The sequence below is a fragment of the Ochlerotatus camptorhynchus genome, unplaced genomic scaffold, assembly GCF_037179485.1.
Source record: "Ochlerotatus camptorhynchus isolate MF236.1 unplaced genomic scaffold, CSIRO-AGI_Acam_v1.1 ptg000280l, whole genome shotgun sequence".
Taxonomy (NCBI): Eukaryota; Metazoa; Arthropoda; class Insecta; order Diptera; family Culicidae; genus Ochlerotatus; species Ochlerotatus camptorhynchus.
Genome location: NW_027040769.1, coordinates 577,329 through 602,322, shown reverse-complemented (window position 1 = coordinate 602,322; position 24,994 = coordinate 577,329). Strand labels below are relative to the sequence as shown.

At 39.6% G+C, this 24,994-nt stretch overlaps 1 protein-coding gene and 1 pseudogene across 1 annotated transcript in view; one reads left to right on the top strand and one right to left on the bottom strand.

The window, feature by feature from the left end:
- Positions 1-3,450: 3,450 nt before the first annotated feature.
- Positions 3,451-19,464, bottom strand: LOC135706458 (uncharacterized; annotated as a pseudogene).
- A 3,410-nt stretch (positions 19,465-22,874) lies between these two features.
- The window catches only part of LOC135706457 (uncharacterized), a 33,230-nt gene continuing 31,110 nt past the window's right edge, over positions 22,875-24,994 (top strand). The window contains exon 1 of the mRNA XM_065228070.1: positions 22,875-22,996. Coding sequence (XP_065084142.1) covers positions 22,875-22,996 — 122 coding nt within the window. The remainder of the gene's footprint in view (positions 22,997-24,994) is intronic.

Below are 24,994 nucleotides of genomic sequence, written 5' to 3'. Positions count from 1 at the left end.
AAGGAAAAAAAAAAAACATATTGAAACACAGTCTTGAAATTGAATTACTATTGTTGTGTATTGATATAAAACCCAGAGCAATAAACGATCTGATCAGTACTTATTAGACAGTGAACGCGTGCGGATTTATTTATACGTCTCTCCGAAAGTTATCTCGGTGAAAACCCTTGTCCCTATACATAATATTACTAAGCATTCAGATGCCTTTTCCAACTTATCATTGGTGCTTATATTATCCATAGAAACATCTCATTGTAAAACCGATGCGGTTACAAAGGACAATGTCAAAAAATACATGAAATAGTATTGGCTAACCGGAAAGTTAAGGTGCGCGAGCTAGCAGATACCGCAAAGATTAGTACTGAGTGCACACGCCATATTTTGGGCGAGATTCTGCATATGAAAAAGCTGGGTGCCGCGCAAGCTCACTCCTGACCAAAAACATGAACGCGAGAGCACTTCGAAAGAGTGTTTGGACTTGCTGATGCGGAATCGGGTGGACTTTTGGCGTCGATGAAACCTGGATCCACTATTACACCCCAGAGAATAGAATGAGTGCCCGGCAATGGACTGAAGCCGGCACGAGTGCTTCGAAGCGGCCGAGGGAGGCTCGATGGGTCGGAAAGGTTATGGCGTCGGTCAACAAAGAAAAAATCATCAACAGCGAGTATTATTGTGCATTATTGGAGCGATTGAAGGCCGAAATCGCTGCAGAACGGCCTGACATGAGGCAAAAAAAAAAATTTTTTTTTTAGAGACAATGCGCCGGCGCACAAGAGCATCGCAACCACGGCTAAAATCTATGACTTACGGCTCGAATTGCTTCCGCATCCACCGTATTCACCCGATTTGGCTCCCTCAGACTATTATCTCTTCCCAAACCTCGCTGGAATAAGTGTATCGAGCTAAAAGGGGACTATATTGAATAAAATAATAAAAAAAAAACATTTAAAAATATCATTCCCAAGGAGGTTATAGTACGTTCAGACTACAGAGTTATAACCAAGGTTGCAAATACTCATTTCAGCTAAAATAATGTTTTTCGGAATAATAAAACCAAAAGATGGTATGATGGCATGTTTTACTTGTAACTTACAAGAAGAGGTTACAAAGTATGCGTTTGAAACATAAAACCTGTAAATTTTGCTTTCTATGAGTCACAATCAGCGATTTGCTGATCGCTGAGTGAGTGAGTGAGTGAGTGAGTGAGTTTGTGAAAAATCGCTGATTGTGACTTTCATGAAGTAAAATAAACAGGTTTAATGTGTCAAAAACATTCTTTGCAACCTCTTCTTGTATCCTACAAATTCAAAATATGATCATGGCATCTAATTATTTCATAATTAAAAAAAAACATTGTTTTAGCTGAAATGAGTGTTTGCAACCTTGGTTATGACATGTTATAGCGCTATCTTGATGGCGGTTTCTGTGTTGCAATTATTTGACAACCGTTATAACATGTTATAACTCTCCAGTCTAGACAGCGTTTTACTTTTCACCCCACCTAGTAGATCAGTGCACGGTCCATAACCTCATACTTTGGTCTTGTTCTATCCTTGTAATTTTACACCAGAGTAAATGTGATGGCAGCAGATAACTACGGAAGGGAGCCGAAATAAATCACCCAAATTGTCAAATTTGACATCTTCGTGCACTGATCTATAGCTAAGAGAAGAGGTGACAATACGGGGGCGAAAATGAACCACTTTGCTGTCAAACGTGAACCAGCTCCTGATTGATCGATTTCATGTGATAGAGATAGAGATATATAAAGATAGATATAGAGATAGAAATAAAAGTGGAAGAAGCCAATTAACTGATGGAAATACAAATTTTTCTAAGAGCGCTGTCTCCTTGGTAGTCATCATTTTAAATCAGTATGGGAGAAAAGATAAAACTAATTATTTTTATTAAATATAAAAAGTAATCAATGATTGCAATGTTCGTGTGCATAGAGAAAATAAATGTGCACCATTTTTTATTTTTTAATAATGCCACATTTAATGTAGAATTAATTAAAACATTTCTTCCCCATGCATTTAATTGATGCCTGACTACCAAGAGAGTAAATTAATTTGCCTCTCTCAGCTCTCTCGCACACGCGCTAAAGAGCGAACTGTCACCCACTGTTTGTTTATTTTTTGAATCAATGAAAACGGGTCAGGTTTCCGGATCGTAGTTTGTTTGCGTGAATCTTCGTTCCGTATAAAATGAAGACAAGTGGAGCTAGAGGAAAAGGAACCGCTCAAAGGTGTGACTCAGCGGGGCCAACGCCAAGGCCAATACGAAGGTATGCCATGTTTTATTAAACTTTAGAAAATAAGACATCCGTTCCGGTCCTTTAGAGAATAACATTTAGTTAACCGTTATGTGATCGACAAAAAAAACACCTTTAAGAGCTCGACAAGGGTACCCGGGTACCCACAAATTGAAATACTTGCTACTGTGACCTATTGTGACCGATTTAGAATACTTTGGCACCATTGGATTTAAAAACTTATCCTCTTTCTGGACATTGCCAACAATGTCCATACGGAATAGTCTGGTTCCCGGAAATTCGGATTTCCTGTATAATGTTCCAGAACTAAGCGTTTTCATGGCACTTTCGCTAGAATTTTGAAGGAATCGATATCAAAGTATCAGAATTTCCTTCAAAAACAATTTCAGCTTACTTGAGGACCAGTTTAAGGTTTTTCCCCGGAACGGCCATTACGGCGCAGGTTCCCGTAGGGCCTCTAGTGGCCATAGAAGTGTTTGGGAAGAAACCCCTACCATATGGGTATCCAAATTCATATATTTACAGCAGGAGACTGTTCATCATAATTTTGTGATCATCCGATGGATTGTCCCCGGGACGGCCATTCCGGAGTAGGTTCCCGTAGGGTCTCTAGTGGCCATATAAGTGTTTGGGAAGAAACCCCTGCAATATGGGTATCCAAATTCAAATATTTACAGCAGGAGACTGTTCATCATAATTTTGTGATCATCCGATGGATTGACCCCGGGACGGCCATTCCGGAGTAGGTTCCCGTAGGGCCTCTAGAGGCCATAGAAATGTTTGGGAAGAAACCCCTGCAATATGGGTATCAAAATTCATGAATTTACAGCAGGAGACTGTTCATCATAATTTTGTGGCCGTCCGACGGATTGTCCTCGGAACGGCCATTCCAGAGCAGGTTCCCGTAGGGCCTCTAGTAGCCATAGAAGTTGTTTGGAAGGATGTTCATGAATTTTCAGCAGTAGACTATTCATCATATTTTCGTGGCTATATGACAGATTGTCCCCGGAATGGGCTTGGATAGAATGCTCTTTATTTTTGAAATTTAAAAAAGAAACTTTTCTCATTATTTGTTTGTATCTGACTAAATGTCCATGTAACGGCCATTTTGGAACAAGTGAATAATCGAGTGGTGGTGAAAAATTTAGGATGAAACTCATGCAATTTTTATTTTATTGAGTTTTCCTGGGGTTCAATCTCTGTAGCGGTATAAACGTTGTGGATTAATGTTGTATGGAGTTTTTGCAGTCTCTGCTGTGCTAGAAATAAACTCACATTTCTCTGGACTTTCAATCCTCACAAAAAGTTGTTTAAAAATTACAAGCACATAAAAAGCAAACGAAAAGAAATTAGCAGTTATCGCAAATCTCGTTCAACTGGAGTATAAAGTCAAAATTCTAGCGAAAGTGCCAAGAAAATGCTTAGTTCTGGAACATTATGCAGAAAATCCGGATTTCCGGGAACCAGACTATTCCAAATTGAAGATTCATAATCGGTTAAAATTGGCCGCAGTAGCAAGCAGTTTAATTTTGTGGGTACCCGGGTACCCTTGTTGAACTTTTAAAGGGTAAAAAATGTCACGACCCCCCCTTCCGAAGCCCTTTGCTGCAATTTGAAATCTTTCTTCACGAAAAGTTGTCTATCCATGAGTTCTAAGATGTCACTGAATTCTGGTTTCCTGTGGTGAAAATAACTTCATAATTTATTAAATTGAAATCTGAAAAGGTACCCGGGTACCCCGTCGATCACATAAGGGTTAAAACCGTTTATTTTCCGTAGGTCGACCAGTGCTGAAGAACCACAGTTAACGGTTGCGGATTTAAAAGCGGAAGCAGTCAGTCTTGGAGCTTCTGGAGTTGATTAGAAGGTATTCATACAGAAATCGTACAGTACGACAAACAGTTCATGGATAAGGTTTTACCAACACTGGATTCGTTTTATAAAAATGTATTTTTTGAGGAATATTGTAAGACTTTCGGGTTTGATGAAAAATAAAAATATATAATAAGCTTATAATGACATTCCGAAAACTCACTCACTCATGTATCCTGAAAACCTCCGCTAATACATAGTATCAACGTGGCTTACGATTGCTTTTTTTCGCCTTGATCTGGTTCCCTTTTTTCTTCAACATGGTCACTAAAATCACTATTTTTGACAGTATTATTCGTGGTAATATTTCTAGAACTTCGCAGAAAAATCAAGAACTTCCCAGAAGTTCCGAGAATTCCACAGAAACTCCGAAAATTTCACAGAAATTAGGAAAACTTTTCAGAAATTACGTAATCTTCCCAGATATTCCAAAAACCTTATAGATATTACACGAATCTCTCAGGAATTCCAGAACTTTCCAAAAATTCAGGGAACTTTTCAGAAGTTCGGAGAATTTCCCAAAAATTACAAGAACTTCCAAGCATTATCAAGGATTTCTCAGAAATTTTGAGAACTTCCCAGATGCTTCGAAAACTTCTGGGAAGTTCTGAGAATTTATGGGAAGTTCTAAAAACTTACTTCTAGGTGTTCCGAGAACTTCTGGGAAGTTTTGAAAACTTCTGGGTAGTTTTGAAAACTTCTGGAAATTTCTGAGAACTTCAGAAAAGTTCCAAGAATTTCCATGAAATTTCGAAAACTTCTGGGAAGTTTCTTAGAGGTACCGGAATGTTCCGAGTACTTCTGGGAACCTCCGAGGACATTAAGGAAGTGCTGAAAATTTCAAAGAACTTTCAAGAACTTCTAATGGATTCTGATAACTTCTGGGAAGCTGCTCTATGTATCTTCTGTAAATTTGTGTGAGCTTCAAGAGTTCTCGGAACTAGAAGTTCTTACAAATTCCAAGAAGCCTCTCAAATAACGACCTTGAAAATTTTTCGAAAGCACTGAGCTTCCTGTTCGAAACGAAATTCCCATAAAAAAAATTATTTTTTTTGTATGAGAATGTCGTTTTGAACGAAATACAGAATAGGGGTGAATATTTCCACACTAACTTATACATAGTGTGTATCATTTACGATCCTTTCTATCCATAACAGATGTTCTAGGTTCTCCGAATCGTCCTGGTGTATTTATACACCACCTACTAAATCTACTGTGACTTAAACAGTGCCCCAAGTTAAGACAGTGACCCCAAATAGTTATTATAGAGGCTTTCAGCCTTTGCATGGTTCACCTGTTATTAATTTTCCTTTTTATTATTATTAATTTTTCTTACATTTGCAAATGGGATCGATTGATTGGCATATGGATGGTTTAATCACAGACAAACAGACATAACACATTGAATAGTTTTCACTGTAAAACATCGTCGCTAAAACATTACCGCCATTTGTTGAGTACACTGTGGTGGGCACTACGCTGAACAGATGGCGGTAGTGTGTAAACGTCAAACGCAAGGGAATTGACTATGCGCGCCACAGGTGGTGGTACTACCAACTACGATACTTTTAAATTGTCCGTTAAATGCTTGTTCGATGAACAACTTTCGAGTGTTATGTCTGTTTGTCTGTGGTTTAATGTTTACCAACATAAACAGTAGCCTAAAGATTCTAGAAATAATATCAAATAAATGGTGTGGAACCTTCTGTGTTAAAATTCGGTTTTTTTTTTTCACTAATCCAATTATTCTTTGTACATTCGCCCTCCTTGATGCTAAGGCTCTAGTGCGTGCAACATCTACTTCGCTCATTTGTTCTCCTTTCTTCTTTGGGGGTTTATTCAGTAAAATTCCTTTTTCTGCTAGTGCGTCGGTTGCTTCAAATCCTCGATCTGCCAGTATATAATCCCCTTCGGCCAACAGATCAAGAACACTAGATCTTGCAACGATGACATCGTCTGAAGCAGCGCCACCAAAAAGATCGGATACAAAGATTACAGCTCCAGCTTCATCGATTCCAACTAATCCCTTGAAGGTGTTGCAATTTTTGTAGGATGACCATGTGGCTTGCTGTTTTTTCAGGTAAGGTAGGTTTTTCTATTGCAATTTCTGTGCAATCAAGTATAACTGTATACAACTCCTCAGCTTTTGCTCTGGTTTTCCAAAAATTGACTGTAGAAAAAGCACCGTACAACAGATGTGTCCAATGTCGAAATACTGTAGAAACTGCTGTATGACTTATTTTGAAAACAGTACCCAAGAATATAAAATCATAATTTAGTCGATATTTCATCAGTGTCATTAATAATTGCTCTTTCAAAGGAAGACTCTGATAAGGCCAAACGACGTTAATGTGCTCTGACAAAACGAAGTCAAAAATGACGTTAAACTCGTTTTTCGAAGGTCCTGTTAAATATTTGATCTCGTCGTCGGTTAGATTGCTTACAACCAGCACATCTGGATGGAGGATACTCTGGATAGGATTTTTGAGGCTGAAATAAGCAAAAACTGCATTAAATGGATATACTTATGACATATATACCGAGTATTACCAACAATTAATACGAAACTAACGATTTTATATTGGCTCACTACTTGACTAGCCTATTGGTCCCAAGCAAATCAATTAACGTACCCCTTTCTAGTCAAAATTCTAGTACTAAACAATGTTTGTTTTGATTCGCTATGAAAGTTTGACAGATAAAATGAGGGGTTATTGGATTTTCCTATGGCTGTCAAAATTTACTACCGAAGGCGAATGGTAATGATACATATACTGGACAGCCGTTGTAAATATCAATTACTTTAATACGATTTTGACTGTGAAAGCTATTGCTTATTTATAAGAAAACAAATAGAACTCAATCATATTTAGTGTTTCCTTTAAGTTTGTGCTATTTTATAGCGTAAATGAATGTATTATTGCATAAGCAATGAAATAGTGTGATAGACCATAATACCATATAGGTAACTCTAAGACTAGAAGGACCCGAAATAACGTGCTCAACTTTTTGGCTCAGCTCTGGTACTCTCTTTGGTCCCAAGCTAATCGATCACCCCTCGAAACATACGAAAAACCAATAACCCCTCATTTTATCTGTCAAACTTTCATAGCGAATCAAAACAAACATTGCGTAGTACTAGAATGTCGACTAGAATAGGGTACGTTAATCGTTTGCTTGGGACCAATAGGCTTCTAAAGTGGTGAGCCAATTTAAAATCGTTAGTTTCGTATTGATTGTTGATAATACGGTCCTGTACAATAGTGCATTTAGCGACATCTGTTGCAAACATGATCGAACTGAGTTTAAATTTTATTACAACAGGTGGAGCTAGCGTAGCAACACTAGCGCTCTGGGTGGCAAAGAAGTGCAGAAACGACTTCCAGCGTTCAATTGTCACCTCTTCCTCTTAGATATAAAGCGAAAAAAAAAAACCCAAAAATAAAAGGGCTAACACAAAAGGAAAAAACGCACACTGAAGTAAATGTTCATAGAGATAATGACCAGTTGAGCTTATACCCGCTGATATCTGTTATTCTTTTTAATGCTGTAACCAGAAAGGGTTGTGAAATTTTGTCCCTGATTGTTGAGGATATTCACTGATATTCTCTGATTTTCCCTGATATTGATTGAATTCCCTGATATTCCCTGATTATCAAGGTTTTTCCAGGTAGTCGACACCCTGTTCCTGAAGTTGCTGAAAACTACGATAGCATCAGATTGTGGGGTTGGTAGTGTATTAGAATGCTTTGTTGATTATTCATGAACTCTAAATTGCTGAGAATGGTTGCGAATATTTGAGGTAGACAAAATGGTGAACATAGAGGTGAATGTCTATGCTTTTTCACATTTATATCACTGTGAAGAAACTGTAGACTGTAAAGGAAACTTATATCTGTTACTGTAATCAGTTCGTTTTTGTTTGCTAAAGATGTGGTCACGGCATGATAAGATGTCCTCGGCAAGCTTAAGATCATTTTCGCAGGAAAATTTGCTCGGCAGCTAATCTCTGGCAGGAAACCTGCAGTTTTGGTCGCAAAAACTTAGATTATCGCCACTCAAAGAACTTGTGAGGCTTTGGCCAACAATCGCCTCCAATTCCGTCCAATCGAAAAAAAAGTATAGTAATTATCAAGCGGAAGTTGAAAACAACTGACAAGGTGGTTTGGGATGCTGTGGAGTTGGCTAGCAGCGGCTGCTGAGTCATGCTGAGGATGACCAGAAGAGTGTGTAAATCAAAATTTCAATTTCAATAAAAGTTAGTGATGTTTTCATTTACTGATTTTTTTTATGAAACTGTAACCAAAAAGCAACAATTTGAGCATTCCAAACATAATTATGATATGTTTTCTTATGCTTAGTTATGTTACATATTTTTAAGTTGTTTTATGAATAAATATATCACATGTTTCACAAAAAAATTTGGCCTTACATGCAATTCGATGGAATTCAAATAAATCATGTGAATACTTTTTGACAACTTGAAACTTTACTGTATTTAGTATGATACATGATCTCATGTTTATAACTGCTGGGAATGCACCGTGGCCGGCGTGGATTTTTCAGTTATTTTTTATGTAGTATATGTTTAGGCAAAACATTCATCAAGATCGCATATGTCACATAGAATGCCACATCATTTAGTTGATTCTGGTCACCTACTCGATTCGCAGGGTTGCGCATATAATCAACAGTCTATAATCAACTTTTATCCTGTCTATCCACGCCAGATTATTTTTTTTTTTATCTGAGGCAACTCAACCGTCAATTTTTCACGGTCGTTTGATGAACAAAAACTATTTTCGGTCTATTATGGGTGATAACTACACAGTCACATACGGATAATAGCATCGGTGGCGGTGACGAATGGCGAGTCTGTGGAATTTGCATCACAATGACACGCTTTATCATGGCCTCAAATTGACAGACAAAAAATTTGGTAATTTATTCGACATGACACACAATTGCAGAAACATATCAATTTTCATGCCTCGCGTCTGCCTGACTTGGCCCAACCGACGACGATGCATCCAGTCAGGTTCGCATGTGTGACAAATGTGCCCTGTTCTGAGGTCAAACATCATATGAGAGTGCGCAGGCGGGGAGGGCCTGGTGTAGGATGTTGCTAAATAATTATTTAAATATTAAATTTTGACATCATATTTATAACAGCGGAAAAAATCGCGTCGAGCCATTTTTATTAATATTTATCCCTTTTCCACTTTGGAATGTCACCATTTTTTATGGCCCCCTTCCTGTGCCGGCCAGCTGTGGCCGGGCGGTGGATGTCCCAAGGTTTTCATTGGCGGGCAAAATACACGCCACTATTTTAATGCAAAATGGATTAAATTAACACCGCTTCCTGTTAACTACGCTCGCCTTGGCGCGAACGAACGTTTCAGTTTTATGTTCGATCTTCAATTAAGTGGCTTATCATGAATATTAATTTATCGAATATTTATGAATCATAAACAGATAAAAACCATTTAAGAATACTTCGGCCGAAGTGCGAGCGCATGTCAGTAGCAAATTGAGTTTCCTATTTTGGCAAATTGAATTCGTGACAATTTTGAACAGTTTGATCGTTTGTGGATATATCATTTTATTTGAAGCAAAGCAGTTTTTTTTATTGCACCATAGGTAGTTGTAAGTAATAAAAAGCCACTTCTCAAAATTAGCAATCAATAAATTGCGGGGCAATTATCGGCTCTCTTTCTTTCCTCTTAAACGTGGCGCCATTAACTGTCAGCTGTTTGGAGCCAGGACCGTTTAAGCAGCTATTACCGAGATAAAATTGTCGAAAATTTATAGGTCTCGGTGCCTGTGCATGTAAAACAGCAGTAGCAACAACCTCGTCGTAGCACTAAATAATAAAGTAATTTTTCAAACTCGTGTACAATCTACTTCTACTTGCACAATTTTAATTTGTGATAGACTATAATTTACTGCCGAAATATACATCAGCCCGTAATTCATGCAAGCTTGGGGTTGGGCTTGGTTCACACACGCTGTTATCAAACGCTCTCTCTCTCTCCCGTATGTCTACCCGTTTTTTCACCTTCCGCTTTTTGCAAAGCTCCTGTTTTCACCCAAATTGTGGTGCCTTACTCTAACTGCCACCATCGAAGCTGAGGGTGCAACCAGGATAATACAGAAAACTGAAAATTTTGGAGTAAAATTATATCCTGTTCGTTCGGTTCATGCTTGAGTAAAGCGCCTCATATGTAGGTGTTCTATATTTACGCTCACCGATGGAACATGTCTAAGTTTAGAATGAATGTGTTATGTAGTTTTTGACAAGAAAAAATCATCCCGGTTTCAAATATACTTGGAAGTAGTAGGATTCAGATTCATTCGAGGGTTTATATCCACTTCTATTCAGTAAGCGAACATTTTTATGCATCAATCAGATGTCTTCTTGAAAATGAATGTTTTTTTTCAAAGCATTTATTTGGTAGGCTCAATGTCTCTTGGAACTAAACGAAGCCGAGGGCTAATATATTTTTTTATTACTTTATTGTCCTCTTGAATTTTAGTTTTCCAATTGCATCTTCTTCTGCACCAATTCGGGTTTCCTTGTGTGTAAATGGATCATGGTTCCTCTATGAGGAACGATGCTCGGTAATACATCTAGAACCTCTCATCACTCCTCGTGGCGCTCTAAGAGCTTTTTTTGTTGCTGACGATCTGGAAAGTAGAAATAATTGCCTACCAAAATTGGGCCAACTGACCCTTAATGTGCAGTAGGGTGCTTCATTCTGAAAAAAGTGATGAATTTCTGATGGGCCACCCTCCAGTTCGATTCATAGCCCCAAAATATGAACCTGTGCAAAAATTGGTAAAGATTGATGAAGGTTTAGAGGTCGCGCCAATGATTTGAAATTTGTATGGGAATTACTATGGAAGAATTTAAAAAATCGCTTATATCGCTATAACTTTGCTTCTACTTGTCCAAATGTCGAAAAAATTTAGTATGTTATTGCTATGGCAATAAACAAAAAGCCTACAGTTGCTACGCTCAGTTTTGCAGCGTATCAAGAATTATAAAAATGTGAAAAAATGGCAAAATAGGGTAAATTGACAGATGAATATGTACAAGGCAACAACGCCAATTTCATCGCAACAACAACAGGCTTGTTGATCATTGTCATGACAACCACATATTTTTTTTTTTCAACGTTTGGACAACTACAACCAAAGTTAGAGCAATGTAAACGAAAATCAATAATTTCCCATACTAATTCACCAAAATCTCCATACAAAATCCAAATCATTGGCGCGACCTCTAAACCTTCATCAATCTTTACCATTTTTTGCACAGGTTCATATTTTGGGGCTATGAATCGAACTGGAGGGTGGCCTATCAAAAATTCATCACTTTTTTCAAAATGAAACACCCTAATGTGCAGCTGTGGTCATTGCGACATAATTTGATGCTTAGCTTACCACTGATTCGTACTAACTAGGACATGAATAGTGCTATTCATAGGCTACAGTGGCTATTCAATAAAGCTGCCTCGGTGTTTGACACTTCACAATTTCTAGAGCACAAATCTCTGGATTAACTTTTTTTCCGTGTTGGGTGTATTCATCACTGCGACCATTACTTTGATCTATTGTGATATTCCCCGTTTTTATATTGCTTTATCAGTTATGTCGTATCACTATTTTGTGAAGCGACCGACATAGACTGACCAAAAGCATTTTCCCAGCCAGGTATAACATTTCGAATGAAATGTACTACTTTACTGGGACCTGCATTCCAAATATCAAAGGGTTCTGCCAGCCCCTTATCCAGAAAAATACGCCTTTTATTGAAGATTGCTGCACAAGAGCATAGCAGGTGCTCAGAGTCTTCCTTTTCTATACCACAGAATCGACACATATCCTCTTGAAGTTTTCCTATTAGCTTCAAATGATATTTACATAGACAATGTCCTGTTATCAAACCAGTATAGACACTGAGATCTTTCTTTGATAATTCAAGAATTTTGCTAGTCATTGAAATGTTCGGAATTATGAACCGTTTCGACTGCCTAGCAATGGAAGTGTTGTTCCAATTGGTCTCCACTTTCATTTTTCACAGTGGATTAACTTACAAACCTAGTAATCTGTTAATTTCAGACAATGCTTGGTTCTCTGCAGCAAACAACAAGTAAAAGGCTGAACACAATGACAGCGGCACAGCGACATAGCGGCACAACGGCAAACGCGCAATGTACACGGCGAATGAGAACGACTCAAATTTGAGTTTACTTCACTCATAATCGCCAAAAGTGCAGGAACTCAGCGATGAGTTAATTTGCCTCATGTTTTTCCAGGTTTTTCCAGGGAAAAATTCCCGAATTTGAGAAAAGTAAAGATTGGATTCACTCAGTCTATTGGTACTACTCCGAGACTGAATAAAATTTTCGTCAGTTTCCTCATTTTCCGGCAGAATTTTTAGGTTTTCCACAGGAAACCATGAGACAAATTTTACTCATCGCTGAGTTCCTGTACTTTTGGCGATTATGAGTGAACTAAACTCAAATTTGAGTCGTTCTCATTCGCCGTGTACTAAAATCGCGCTAACCGCTTTACCGCAACCGCGATGCTGCATTGCTACCCACAATGCATGCGCGCATAACCTATTTATTTTTCCTCTTCCGCTGCCTGCTGTACGTAAACAAACCACGTTAACGGGATTATTTTAATTGCAGTTTTGAGTTATTTGTTATTTGAATAATCTCTGATTCAGCTGACATAGTGAAGGAAAATCAGTAGAATGTCTTCTGAATAATTAATCAATCTCTGAATTTGCATTAATTAATATAAAATGTGGGAGCACTTTGAAGAAGTACCACCGTGGGGCCATATCGAGAGCTTTGGAGAAGAGCGGGAGCTTAAGGAAAGTTCGGTGAATTTTAGAGAAGTCCATACATTTATTGAGAAGTTAAAAGAACTTCCGTGGGAGTGAAGATATCTTTAGGGAAGTCCCGACTAGCGGGACAGTTTAAAAATATATATTTGGACGACTTCGTACATGTCAGGAAAATTCATCGAAGATCTAGAGTAGTTTTTAGAAGAACTTCAGAGCAGTTCAGACGAGAACTTAGTTCTGAGGAGAACTTCAGAGTAGTTCTGAGGAGAATTTCTAAATAATTCTGAAGAGAGCATCAGAGTAGTTCTGAGGAGAAGTTCAAAATAATTCTGAGGAGAAGTTCAGAGTAGTTCTGACGAGAACTTCAAAGTAGTTCTGAAGAGAACTTCAGAGAAATTCTGAGGAGAATTTCAGAGTTGTTCTGATGAGAACTTCAGAGTATTGCTGTGGAGAGTTTCAGAGTAGTTCTGAGGAGACCTTCATAGTAGTTCTGAGGAAAACTTCAAAGTAGTTCTGAAGATAATTTCAGGGAAGTTCCGAGAACTCCAGAGAAGTTCCATTGGTCACAGGTAAATTTCGGAAAATTTATGAAACTCCCCGGGAGCACCCGGAACATGTATGGCCAACGTGGTCTTGAGTACTTAATATGGTCACCAATGTTCTTATTTTTGAATTAACATGTAATTTGATGTGTCGCATGTAGGTTAAATAAGAATCTGACCAGTTTCCAGGGGGTACCCGAAATATGACCGGCTGCATGGTTCTGATTACATACTACGACCTTGGATGATTATTTGGTTCACGTCTTGAAGGTTCTGGTTAACTCAAAAAAAAAAAAAAAAAAAAAAAACTGAAACTGTTGAGCACTTCTCAGGCTGCCGCTCAACCACACCGCGTTTTTCCAAAATGTTGAAAAAGAAAAGCGTTTTAGTACAATGCCGCTTTTGCCGCAATGCTCTCATTGTGGGTTGTCAAACGGATTTCAGTGTATTGGAAAATTAGCGATTGCTGCTATCATTGTGTTCAGCCCTTAATAGTTTCAGCAACGTGTATTGACATAAATCTTAATACCACAGACAAACAGACGTAACTCTTTGAAAAAGTTTTTCTTGAAAACATAGTATCTCAACACATAGGACTTCAGTAACGACATCTCTCGGCCCTCTCGAGGAAAATAAGCTTGCTCGCTAACTCACAAACAATATTGCATAAAAGTTCTATAGAAACGTCAAAGTGATCCGATGTCAGCGCTGCGAGTAGTTCGCGGAACTAATAATATTCAAATCAACCGTTAAATGCGTGAACTAATATACACAATGAAGTGTTACGTCTGTTTGTTGATTGGTCGATAGGTATAGGGTCCAGGTGTGGAAGCTGCCTCCCTGGCGTCGGTAGCATTGGTGCTCAGCACGGGAAAAAATCAAGGAAAAAGAGATTTTTTTTTTCATGATTCGATGTGGTGACGATATGGTGGAGCTTTTTGACACTTGATCGATTTCCTCTGTCTATTGCGCGGGGATAAGTGAGTCGTTGTTTTCTCCATAGTTTGTCTCGCGTGTTTGGTTTAGATCAGGCCTGCCCAACCACGGGCCAAATGTTAGAATGCGGGCCAGAAATTTACGCTATAGATTGAAGCCGGTTTTAATCGGCACGTTTTTATCATTTTTTCAGTGATTTAACAATTTATTTACAATTTTTGTTGTTAATCCATGCTAAAATATAATGACCTAACAGGATCCAAACATTTGAAAATGTTAAAGTAAATGATTTTTCAATCTCGGTTGGTCGGTTTTTACGCAGTTTTCCACATTTCTACACAATCAGAAGCTTCTATGTCATTTAAAAAACATTACAAATTGATAAACTAAATAATAATTGGGAGAAATATAATACTAATATTAACATCAGGCTTCAGAGCGATACTTTATTAGCTAGAGAAAAGTCTGCAGAGGATAGGTTAATAGTTCTGCTAAAGTGCGGCAGAGTGAAAATTGAATAGAAGTTGATGTTCGCGATTTAACGACAACATAAAGCGCCGCTTGTGGCAAATAGGAGAACTAGAAAAATGATGATGGCTTTATAATTTTGCAGGGCGAGGTATGGGAACATAATTTTGAATGAAAACAGCGGCGCCGGTGGTGTAGTGGTAAGCGTGATTACCTCTCACCCCAGCAGGCCTGGGTTCAATCCCAGTCGGCGCCACCGGGATGTTCTGAGGCAAAACATCTCTCCCCCGGTTCATGCGTTGATGGGTCGATAGGTAGGGTCCAGGTGTGGGAGCTGCCTCCCTGGCGTCGGTAGCATTGGTGCTCAGCACGGAAAACAAGATCGACGGAAAACAAACCAAAAAGAAAAAAAATAATTTTGAATTGATTTTATTTCACGAATAAAGATTTTTTTATAAATTTGGTTATGCTCTACTATACCTCATCGTGCAATTTCTCCTATCCGCCACGAACGCTATCGTTAAATCGCCAATTGAGCGAAAGGCCATTAATGCGACAGTCTAGTCAAACGTACACTCCTTTATCTAGCTTATACATTAATGGGTGAGGGGAGGTATTTCCTCAAATCCACAGGATTCCTAACATCGATGTACACATCAGGTATCAACATTTTGTTGATCAGCTTGCTCACATCGTTGTCAGTGGTATCCAGATTTTTTGAAGCTAGAAAGTTTTTCACAAGACCCAAAACGAACCGTTGATAGTTATCCAAGATTTTGATGGAATTTCCATGAATATTTTGATTTTGGTTTGTTTTAAAGTACCATCACAACGCATCGTTGTAATAAAAGACGAAGCGCTGCCATGTGACTCTTCACGTGACACCGAAACCGGAAAATAATTAGGATTCGTGATTCCTTGTCATTCATGAAGCCAATTTCGTCCTTGACTTCCATTGATTCCAGGTTGGAGGCGAACCAGCCCAAGGCTGAAAGCCTCCCTAATAAAGTTAAATTAATTAATTAATTCCATTGATTCCTGTGAATGAGAAGGACTATCACACTCGATGCTTCAATATGTGGTCCCTAATTAGCTTGAAGCACGTAATAATGTATTAAGTATTGTATTTAGTTTATGAATTTGCTTGATATGCGTTTCTCAAAAGTTCCTTAATTCAGAATTTTCGATAATTGGTCCATTTTTCACAAACGCAACGATGTTTAAAACGATCCGCCAGCAAAGAACATTTAAGCAAATACAAGATGGAGCGAGCAGACAAACCTGAAAATTTTCCATTCTGAATAGTTACTACTTTTTACGCATTTTTGGTTGGTTGATGAATTTATGAAAATGCATATTTATTACTACCTTGTGAAATACGTAAAAAGTTCTTTAAAATGAGTTTTTCAAATTGACCGTGCACGTATGTCGTTCATGGTTATGACTCACACACCTCAACACGCACACTTACAGACTGACCAACCCGATGAATTACGAAAAAAAAGCAATTAACATAAATGAATTCCAATTAAACGTTATTACGTTTACGTTATTATTTTGCACCAAAAGCCCTGTGATGATTAGTCTGCTCCGGATTACGTTATCCGTTACGTTACTCCCACTAAGTTAAGATGATTATTAACACGGAATTGATGAGTCTACCTGACCGTTATTCCCTCCAGAGTTTGTGACTGTCTAACGGTCATTTCTATACAATTGCGTGGCATTTGGTATTGCAGGAACCGTTCCGAAAATTCCCTTGAGCTGCCCGAGCTTGCTATGCAGATATCGCGAGATATCGCTCATGCTATGCAGCTTAGTCGGGAAAACATATGATAAAACGATCAGTTGTCTCTCGATCTTGTAACCAACGCTTTCACGGCTACAATCGTGCTCTGATTACTGGGGACTTAGCATTGGAAAATTGTATATACTGTAAATAATTAAAATTGTTAGTTAATGTCTAGGTATAAAATATTTGTGAGGTAATAGTGTGGTGACCGACCGACCAATCAGGCTAAAGCCTTGTTGTCCTCTGCTGTCCGAAGAAGTCGTCTCCACTCGACTCGATCCATGGCCACACTTCGCCAGCCTCGTAGTCTGCGAAGGGTCCGCAGGTCGCCTTCTACTTGGTCGATCCACCTTGCCCGCTGCGCGACTCTTCTTCTTGTTCCTGTTGGGTCGCTTTCTAGAACTATTTTCACTGCGTCGTCGTGCGGCATTCTTACGACGTGCCCAGCCCACCGTAGTCGCCTAATTTTTTGCAATGTGGACGATGGATGGTTCTCCCAGCAGCTGGTGCAATTCGTGGTTCATTCGGCTCCTCCATGGTTCGTCATCCATCTGCACTCCACCGTAGATGGTACACAACACCTTGCGTTCGAAAACACCAAGGGCGCGTTGGTCCTCCACGAGCATAGTCCAGGTCTCGTGGCCGTAGAGGACCACCGGTCTAATGAGCGTCTTGTAAACAGTCAACTTCGTGCGGCGGCAAATTTTATTCGACCGGAGCGTCCTCCGGAGCCAAAAGTTGGCACGGTTTCCTGCCATAATGCGTCTTTGAATTTCTTTGCTGGTATCATTTTCGGCGGTCACCAGTGAGCCCAAATACACGAACTCATCGACCACCTCGATTTCGTCACCGTCAATCTGAACTCGGGGTGGGAGGCTAACATTGTCTTCCCTAGAACCTCTCCCTTTCATGTATTTTGTCTTTGATGCGTTGATGACAAGTCCAATCCGCCTAGCTTCAGCATTCAGTCTGATGTCCGTTTCCGCCATCGTCTCAAAGTTCCGTGCCATGATATCAATATCATCAGCGAAGCCAAGAAGCTGGATGGACTTCCTGAAGATCGTGCCACTCGTGTCTATCCCAGCTCTTCTGATCACGCGATGTTGAATAGCAGACAGGAAAGTCCATCACCTTGCCGTAGCCCCCTTCGAGATTCAAAGGGACTCGAGAGTGTCCCCGATACTCGAACAACGCACATCACTCGATCCATCGTCGCCTTGACCAATCGCGTCAGTTTATCCGGAAATCTGGACTCGTGCATAATCTGCCATAGCTGATCTCGATCGATTGTGTCATATACGGATTTAAAATCGATGAACAAATGGTGTGTGGGCTCGTTGTATTCGCGGCATTTCTGCAGAACCTGCCGAACCGCGAAAATTTGGTCCGTGGTAGCGCGGGCTCCCATGAATACCGCCTGGTATTGCTTCACGAACTCTCTTGCATATGGTGACAGGCGGCGGCATAGAATTTGGGAGAGTACCTTGTAGGTGGCGCTCAGCAGTTTGATCGCGCGGTAGTTGCAGCAATCCAACTTGTCGCCTTTTTTGTAGATTGGGCATACGACACCTTCCATCCACTCCTCCGGGTATATCTCCTCCTCCCAAATCTTGGCAATTACCCAGTGCAGCGCTCTAGCCAGTGCTTCACCACCGTATTTTAATAGCTCACTTGGTAGTTGATCTACACCAGTTGCTTTGTTGTTCTTCAGTCGACCGATCTCCTTCTCAACTTCTTTAAGATCAGGGGCCGGTAGCCTGTCGTCTTCTGCGCGTGCTCCAAGGTCTATTGCCATGCCACCTTCGTTTTGCTGCTTCACCGTTGAGGTGCTCGTCATAGTACTGCTTCCACCTCTCAATCACCTCACACTCGTTCGTGAGAAGGTTACCGACTAAGTCCTTGCACATATCGGCTTGTGGCACGTAGCCTTTGCGCGAACTATTTAGCTTCTCGTAGAACTTCCGTGTGTCGTTTAAACGCGGTACAGATTTTTCATCGTCTCGCGATCTCGGTCTTCCTGCTGACGCTTCTTCCTTCGGAATACCGAGCTTTGTCTGTTCCGCGCTTGTCTGTATCGCTCCACATTCAATCTCCTGCGGTGTTGCAGCATTCTCGCCCGTGCTGCATTCTTCTCCTCTACTAACAGTTTGCATTCGCCGTCAAACCAGTCACTACTTCGGTCCGGGATTGCAGTACCTAGTGCCACTGCAGCAGTACTACCTATGGCGGAACGGGTGTCCCTCCAGCCATCTTCAAGAGAAGCTGCGCCAAGCTGCTTTTCTGTGGGAAGTGCAACTTCCAGCTGCTGCGCGTACTTCTGGACAACTCCGTCGTCCCGTAGTTGCTCAATGTTGGGTCTCGGCGTTTGACTTCGACGGGTTTTATGCACCGTCGAGAGTTTTGAGCGCATGCATACTGCAACTAGGTAGTGGTCCGAATTTATGTTCGCACTGCGGTACGTGCGGACGTTGATAATGTCGGAGAAGAATTTCCCGTCGATTAGAACGTGATCGATTTGGTTTTCTGTGTGTTGGTCAGGTGATCTCCAGGTGGCTTTGTGGATATCCTTGCGGGGGAAAAAGGTACTTCGAACTACCATACCCCGAGAGGCTGCAAAGTTCACGCATCGTTGGCCGTTGTCGTTCGATACGGCATGTAGGCTGTTTGACCCGATTGCCGGTCTATACATTGTCTCCCGTCCTACCTGAGCGTTCATGTCGCCGATGACGATTTTGGACGATTTGGTAATAGTGTGGTATTTAGTTTTATTCGCTCCACGGTTTGGAACAAATTCGTACTGGTACGACGCGAGTGCATGGACGGTCAGTGCTTGGCACAGTAAAGCGCCATGGGGCATGAAGTAGTTCGCCTCCTCGTGGTGTGCCCTGGAAACGCTAATTATCGAACCCAAGGGAGAGATATTGCGGCTAAACGAACTACCGCAGAGAAGCCCTGCACAAACCCTCGTTGTGCAAAGGCAGGAGTGACGCCGGGTTCTTAGAGTGCTTAGCACACGCAGCTGGTAAGCGGTCATATCTGTTCTAAGCTGCCCTGATGGACAGTTGGCTGGCTATCACGTCTGCTCTAGAACCCAGGCGAACAACGAACAGCGAACAACAAGAGGAGGTTGAGAAGCCCTGCACAAACCCTCGTTGTGCAAAGGCAGGAGTGACGCCGGGCGAGCGAACAACAAGAGGAAGGCCCTGCACAGCTGTTCACTGTGCAGTAGCGAGTGTCACGTCAGACACAACACCTAGTGATGCGCCATAGCGCAACCGGCCCCCTCCCATGACGTAATGCTTTCGGGCGGTTCCGGGGAGGGCAAGGGCCTAGAGCACAGGGTAAGGTTTAATGGGTCGGGAGAGCTATTTTTCCCATCCCCACACCCTGAGTTATCTTCTCAGGAGTCTGGGAGCAGATTCCCCCCTGTGAAAAAAAAAAACAGTAAAGCGCCATTGTGACTTTAGCGAACCTTTGGAAATTAGTGAAGACCGTCCCAAATACGTACTAAACCTCACTCGACTTACCGTTAGGCACTCGCGGTAGTTTGTATGCGCACCTGGTACCACTCCCCGGGCCAAAGTGAACTGAAACGCTGCTGGCCTCCGTTACAAATAGGCCAAGTTGCCGCCGCATCTGGAATCCCCCCGTCGTGAAGAAGCCCTTCACATCTGCCTTCGTCGATGGACACCCTACCGATGCACAGTGTTGCTTTTTGCCGTTTTCGTGCGCTTTTTTAATAGCTTCTCAAATATTGATATTTGGGGTATAGTTTGTTTGAAGATGTTTTTGCATTTGTTAATCCGCTTTTTTTGATGTAGACGGTTTGGTGATTAATCTACCTAAAAGTGAGATAATTTTTTTTATTATCTGATTCAGATAGAGATTAAACGTCTTGAATAAAGTTGTAAAAAATGTTATTTAAAGCAACTTTGCTGAACACCTAAAATTTCTAGCTCTTATAAATTGCGAGATATGTATCATTGTTCGTGAAAGGCCCCTTTAAATCATGTTTTTTAGTATAACTGATTTTCTAGGCATACCACAATTTTGATTTCTTCTACAACTATATTTTGCATGTTTAAACACATGCTTTTGCTGAACATTGTAGGAAGGATTCTGAATCTATACTTATTTTACTGTCGAAAAATTATAAAAAAAACATGTGGCAGCACGCGATCTTTTAGGTGTTTTTTAATAACTAAAAAACTCCTGCAAATGTCTAATTTTTGAAAACATATTTCAATTTTAAGAGAAAGCATGTGACAATGTTCAGCAAAAATATGTATTTTTGTACGTCAAACAACTTGTAGAATATGTTTAATATATTGAAAATTTAAGAAAAAAGTTACACTTAAAACAATTATTTTAATGAGTTTTAAATTTAACTTTATCTTGAGTAAACAAATGTATGCGTTTTATTGATAGTAAGCTGTCAAATTCTATAAGAGTAGAAACGCAAGAGGTGAACTGCTGCAAACCGTTAAAAAATGGCGGAATCATTAACTTCAGGTATGCGTATGTGATTATTTCAAAAACAGGAATGCAAAGAAGTGATTTCCTTTGTAAAATTTATTTGCTAATAATAATGTTTTGGTTGCCTCTTGTTCTTTACCTTAGAATTTCATAAACTTGGTCTCTTCTCGCTTTGAATTGAAGGACATGCCAACGGTGAGATTTCAAAATGTTCACAAGCACGTTCCGTTGTCTCTGGTTGTTCCTTCTAAAATAACTAAAAAACATGCTGGAAATCTTTGTATCTACTTAAAAAATAAAAATGGAATACACATGGCCGCTCAAAGCAGAGGGTTTAAGGAAATTGCTCCGAATACTTCAAAAAACCTTTTAAAATGTTTTATCAGCTCCGAAAGATGTAAGTATCGGTCGAAGAACAGTTCCTTTCGAGGATTGCAATGCAACGAAAAAGAAATAATCAGCTTGTATTAGAAATCGCTACCAACCGAATCAGCTGGCATTTGCAACGCAAATGAAGCTTCGAGAGGCAAAGCAAAAGGATGCGACAAAAATTAATAAAGAAGCTACTCAAACAACACCTTCGCAAGCAACCAGAATCAGCGATTCTCGGAAAAAAAAACCAGAGAGTATACTCCTTCAAATCAATTGTTTTAAGTATAACTTTTTCCTGGATTTTCGATATTTTTAACATATTCTACAAAGTTGTTTGCCGTACAAAAATACATATTTTTGTTGAACATTGTAATCATGCTATCTCTTAAAATTAAAATATGTGTACAAAAATTAGACATTTGCAGGAGTTTTTTAGTTATTAAAACACATTAAGGATCGCATGGTGCCACATGTTTTTATAACTTTTCGGCAGTAAAATAAGTATAGATTCAGAATCCTTCCTAGAATTTTGCACCAATTTGCGCCGGAAATAGTTATTTGAGGAGCAAATACCCCTAAAACTATCGATTATTTAAAAATAACTTTTTTGTTTCAAGAGATAATTAGTTACAAAGCATGTGCTTAAACATGCAAAATATAGTTGTAGAAGAAACCAAAGTTGTAGGATGCCTAGAAAATCAGTTATACTAAAAACATGATTTAAAGGGGCCTTTCACGAAAAATGATTCATATCTCGCAATTTATAAGAGCTAGTAATTTTGAGTGTTGAGCAAAGTTGCTTAACATAATATTTGCTACAACTTTATTGAAGACGTTAAGCCTCTATCTGAATTAGATAAAAAAATATTTTTTTTGATCAAACTTTTAGGTAGATTAATAACTAAACCGTCTACATCAAAAGAAGCGGATTAACATATGCAAAAACATCTTTAAACAAACTGTACCCCAAAAATCAATATTTGAGAAGCTATTAAAAAAGCGCACGAAAACGCCAAAAAGCAATACTGTGCGATGGCTGCCACGTGAGCCCATTCATCAATGTCGACCAACGAGTGCATCACGGCCGCAACGTTAGCTCACCGGTGAAGTACAGTGAACTAAATTGCCCGACGGACGGTTTCAAAAGCTAAACAATATAATAAAGTAAAATCATGATTTCGTGATACCATGAACGCATAATTGTGATTTTAGTTTCTGCAGCTGTCATTTTCAGGATGTGTTGCTTATTAGTGCATTCAGCTGAGCCATATCGTCAGAATGGTGGTGGAGTTCATCAAACTGACCGAACTCCTCGAAGGACATGGTGAACCAGTGAACGTCCTCTTCCAAAGCAACAAAGCGGCACCAGTTGTGGAGAAAACATTGAAAATAGCCCAAGAGTCGGTGGGATGTCTGCTAGTTCGGACCCTAGAAATAACATAGGAGAAATAACATAGGAGGGAATGTGAGCAAGCATCGTTTGGGATGTGATCAGTGCTTATTGCTTGTTATGATGCTGATGAAGGTGGTGGTAGATGCCTTCATGGTGACCGAAGATCCGTTGAATTGATGAGCTGAAAGTCGACACAACTTCATCTTCTGGTCAGATGCCTGCTGCCAATTTTGGGTATGGGTGAAACCTGAATTGTTCGGTTGTTCCAGCCAAGGATACCGTCCCTTTCGGTTTCCTTCCATTTCCATACTGTACAATCCAATCAAATCATTGACAATTAATAATGTTGACGTTTTATATTCCATGAATAGGGTGACCATATCGAAAACATGAAAAGAAAGACATTTCATTTGAGGTTTGAAGATTAAGGAGGACAATTATTCCTTTTCTTAACATTAAAGGAGGACAATGAGTTTTTATCAAACGTTTTAATAATATGTGCGCTATCGCAAAATTCATGATTTGCAAAGGTTCAATTGAGATTGTTCATAACTTGCAGTCGTTATCAATTCAATTCATCTTCTCGTTATACTTCTGAAAAATGTATCAAACTAGACTTCATAATTCATTTTTGATATTTGGAAATGATCTAGTCTAGCTGATTTGCATGAAAACTACAGCTTTACAGCCTTAAAACCATCCCAACTTTTATCATGTACCAACATGGAACATCTAAGCAACCTGCTAATTTTACCACTTCAACATAGGACTCTAAGGCCGCTGCCATAGTTAGTAGGAGTGAAGAGGCGTGCTTAGCGTTCGATACAAAAGAATTCATATTATTGTTATTATTCCTTACATTCGATTTCACGCTTCGCGTGCTTCTTCGCTCTCAGTATGGCAGCGGCCTAAACAAATCAAGCGACATATTTGCTTCCTTACCCACGCAAACAAACGCCATCATCAGGTAGGGGAATCTTTCCCCTCCTTGCTGGTGTTGATAGTTTCTGTGATTGAGCGTGCAGTTGACACAAATCATCGATTGAAGTGATTGTTTGCAAAATCAGATACGTCGATTTGAATAGTTATGCTTGGAATACCTAAAATCCCATAGAACCAGAACGTCAAAATCGAACACATGTTGGATTAAATCTGTGTAGTTGTGTTTCATTTGGTGAACTTTAACTTTAATTTGACAGATATTTTTTTTTTCAAATAAACCTGCTATTGCACCAGACTTATTTCTAACAGACCAGGAATCAATTTTTTGACAAATAATTTCTCGAAAGTCGGAAGATAAGCAACAGAGAGATTTCCAAACATTGTAATTTATTTTCAAAATGTCAAATTTAAGTAAAAAATCAGAAAAATGGAACGCAGCCTGATTATGTGTTACATGCAGTCTTGTAAGCGGTCACGGTTGTCGACACATTTTCTGTGATAATTGACTGCCTTTGCCACCGACACTTGCAAAGCAAGCTATCATAGTACAGTACCAAACTAAAATGTCGTATGACAGGCTCTGTCATACGACATTGTCGCCGAAGACCGTCACGAATGTATGTATTTTAGTTTTTCTCATAATAAGAGCTGCTGATGGTGTGCTTGTGTGAATTCTGAAAATAGCAAGCAATGATGTCATAGTAATAATATTTCTGATCAGAAATGGTTTGATTTACACCAAATTGAGGAATTACAACGAAATCACACATGTCATATGATAGCTATTTTGATAATTTTCTTTTAACTCGAATGTTATTCTACCGCTCGTGTTGTGTGAGAGAGACGACGGTAGAGCATGAGTGTTCGAATACAAACAGACTGTCGCGCACGACAACGAAGCGAGTGTAGTAAAAAACGTTAACTGTTTCAACCCCTGGTTACATGTGATGTATTTTCACTGATACTTCGAAACTAAATTATAATGTTTGAAGATCCCTCTGTTGTTGATCGTCCGACTTTCAAGAAATTATTTGTCGAAATTGATTCCTGGTATGTCTAAAAT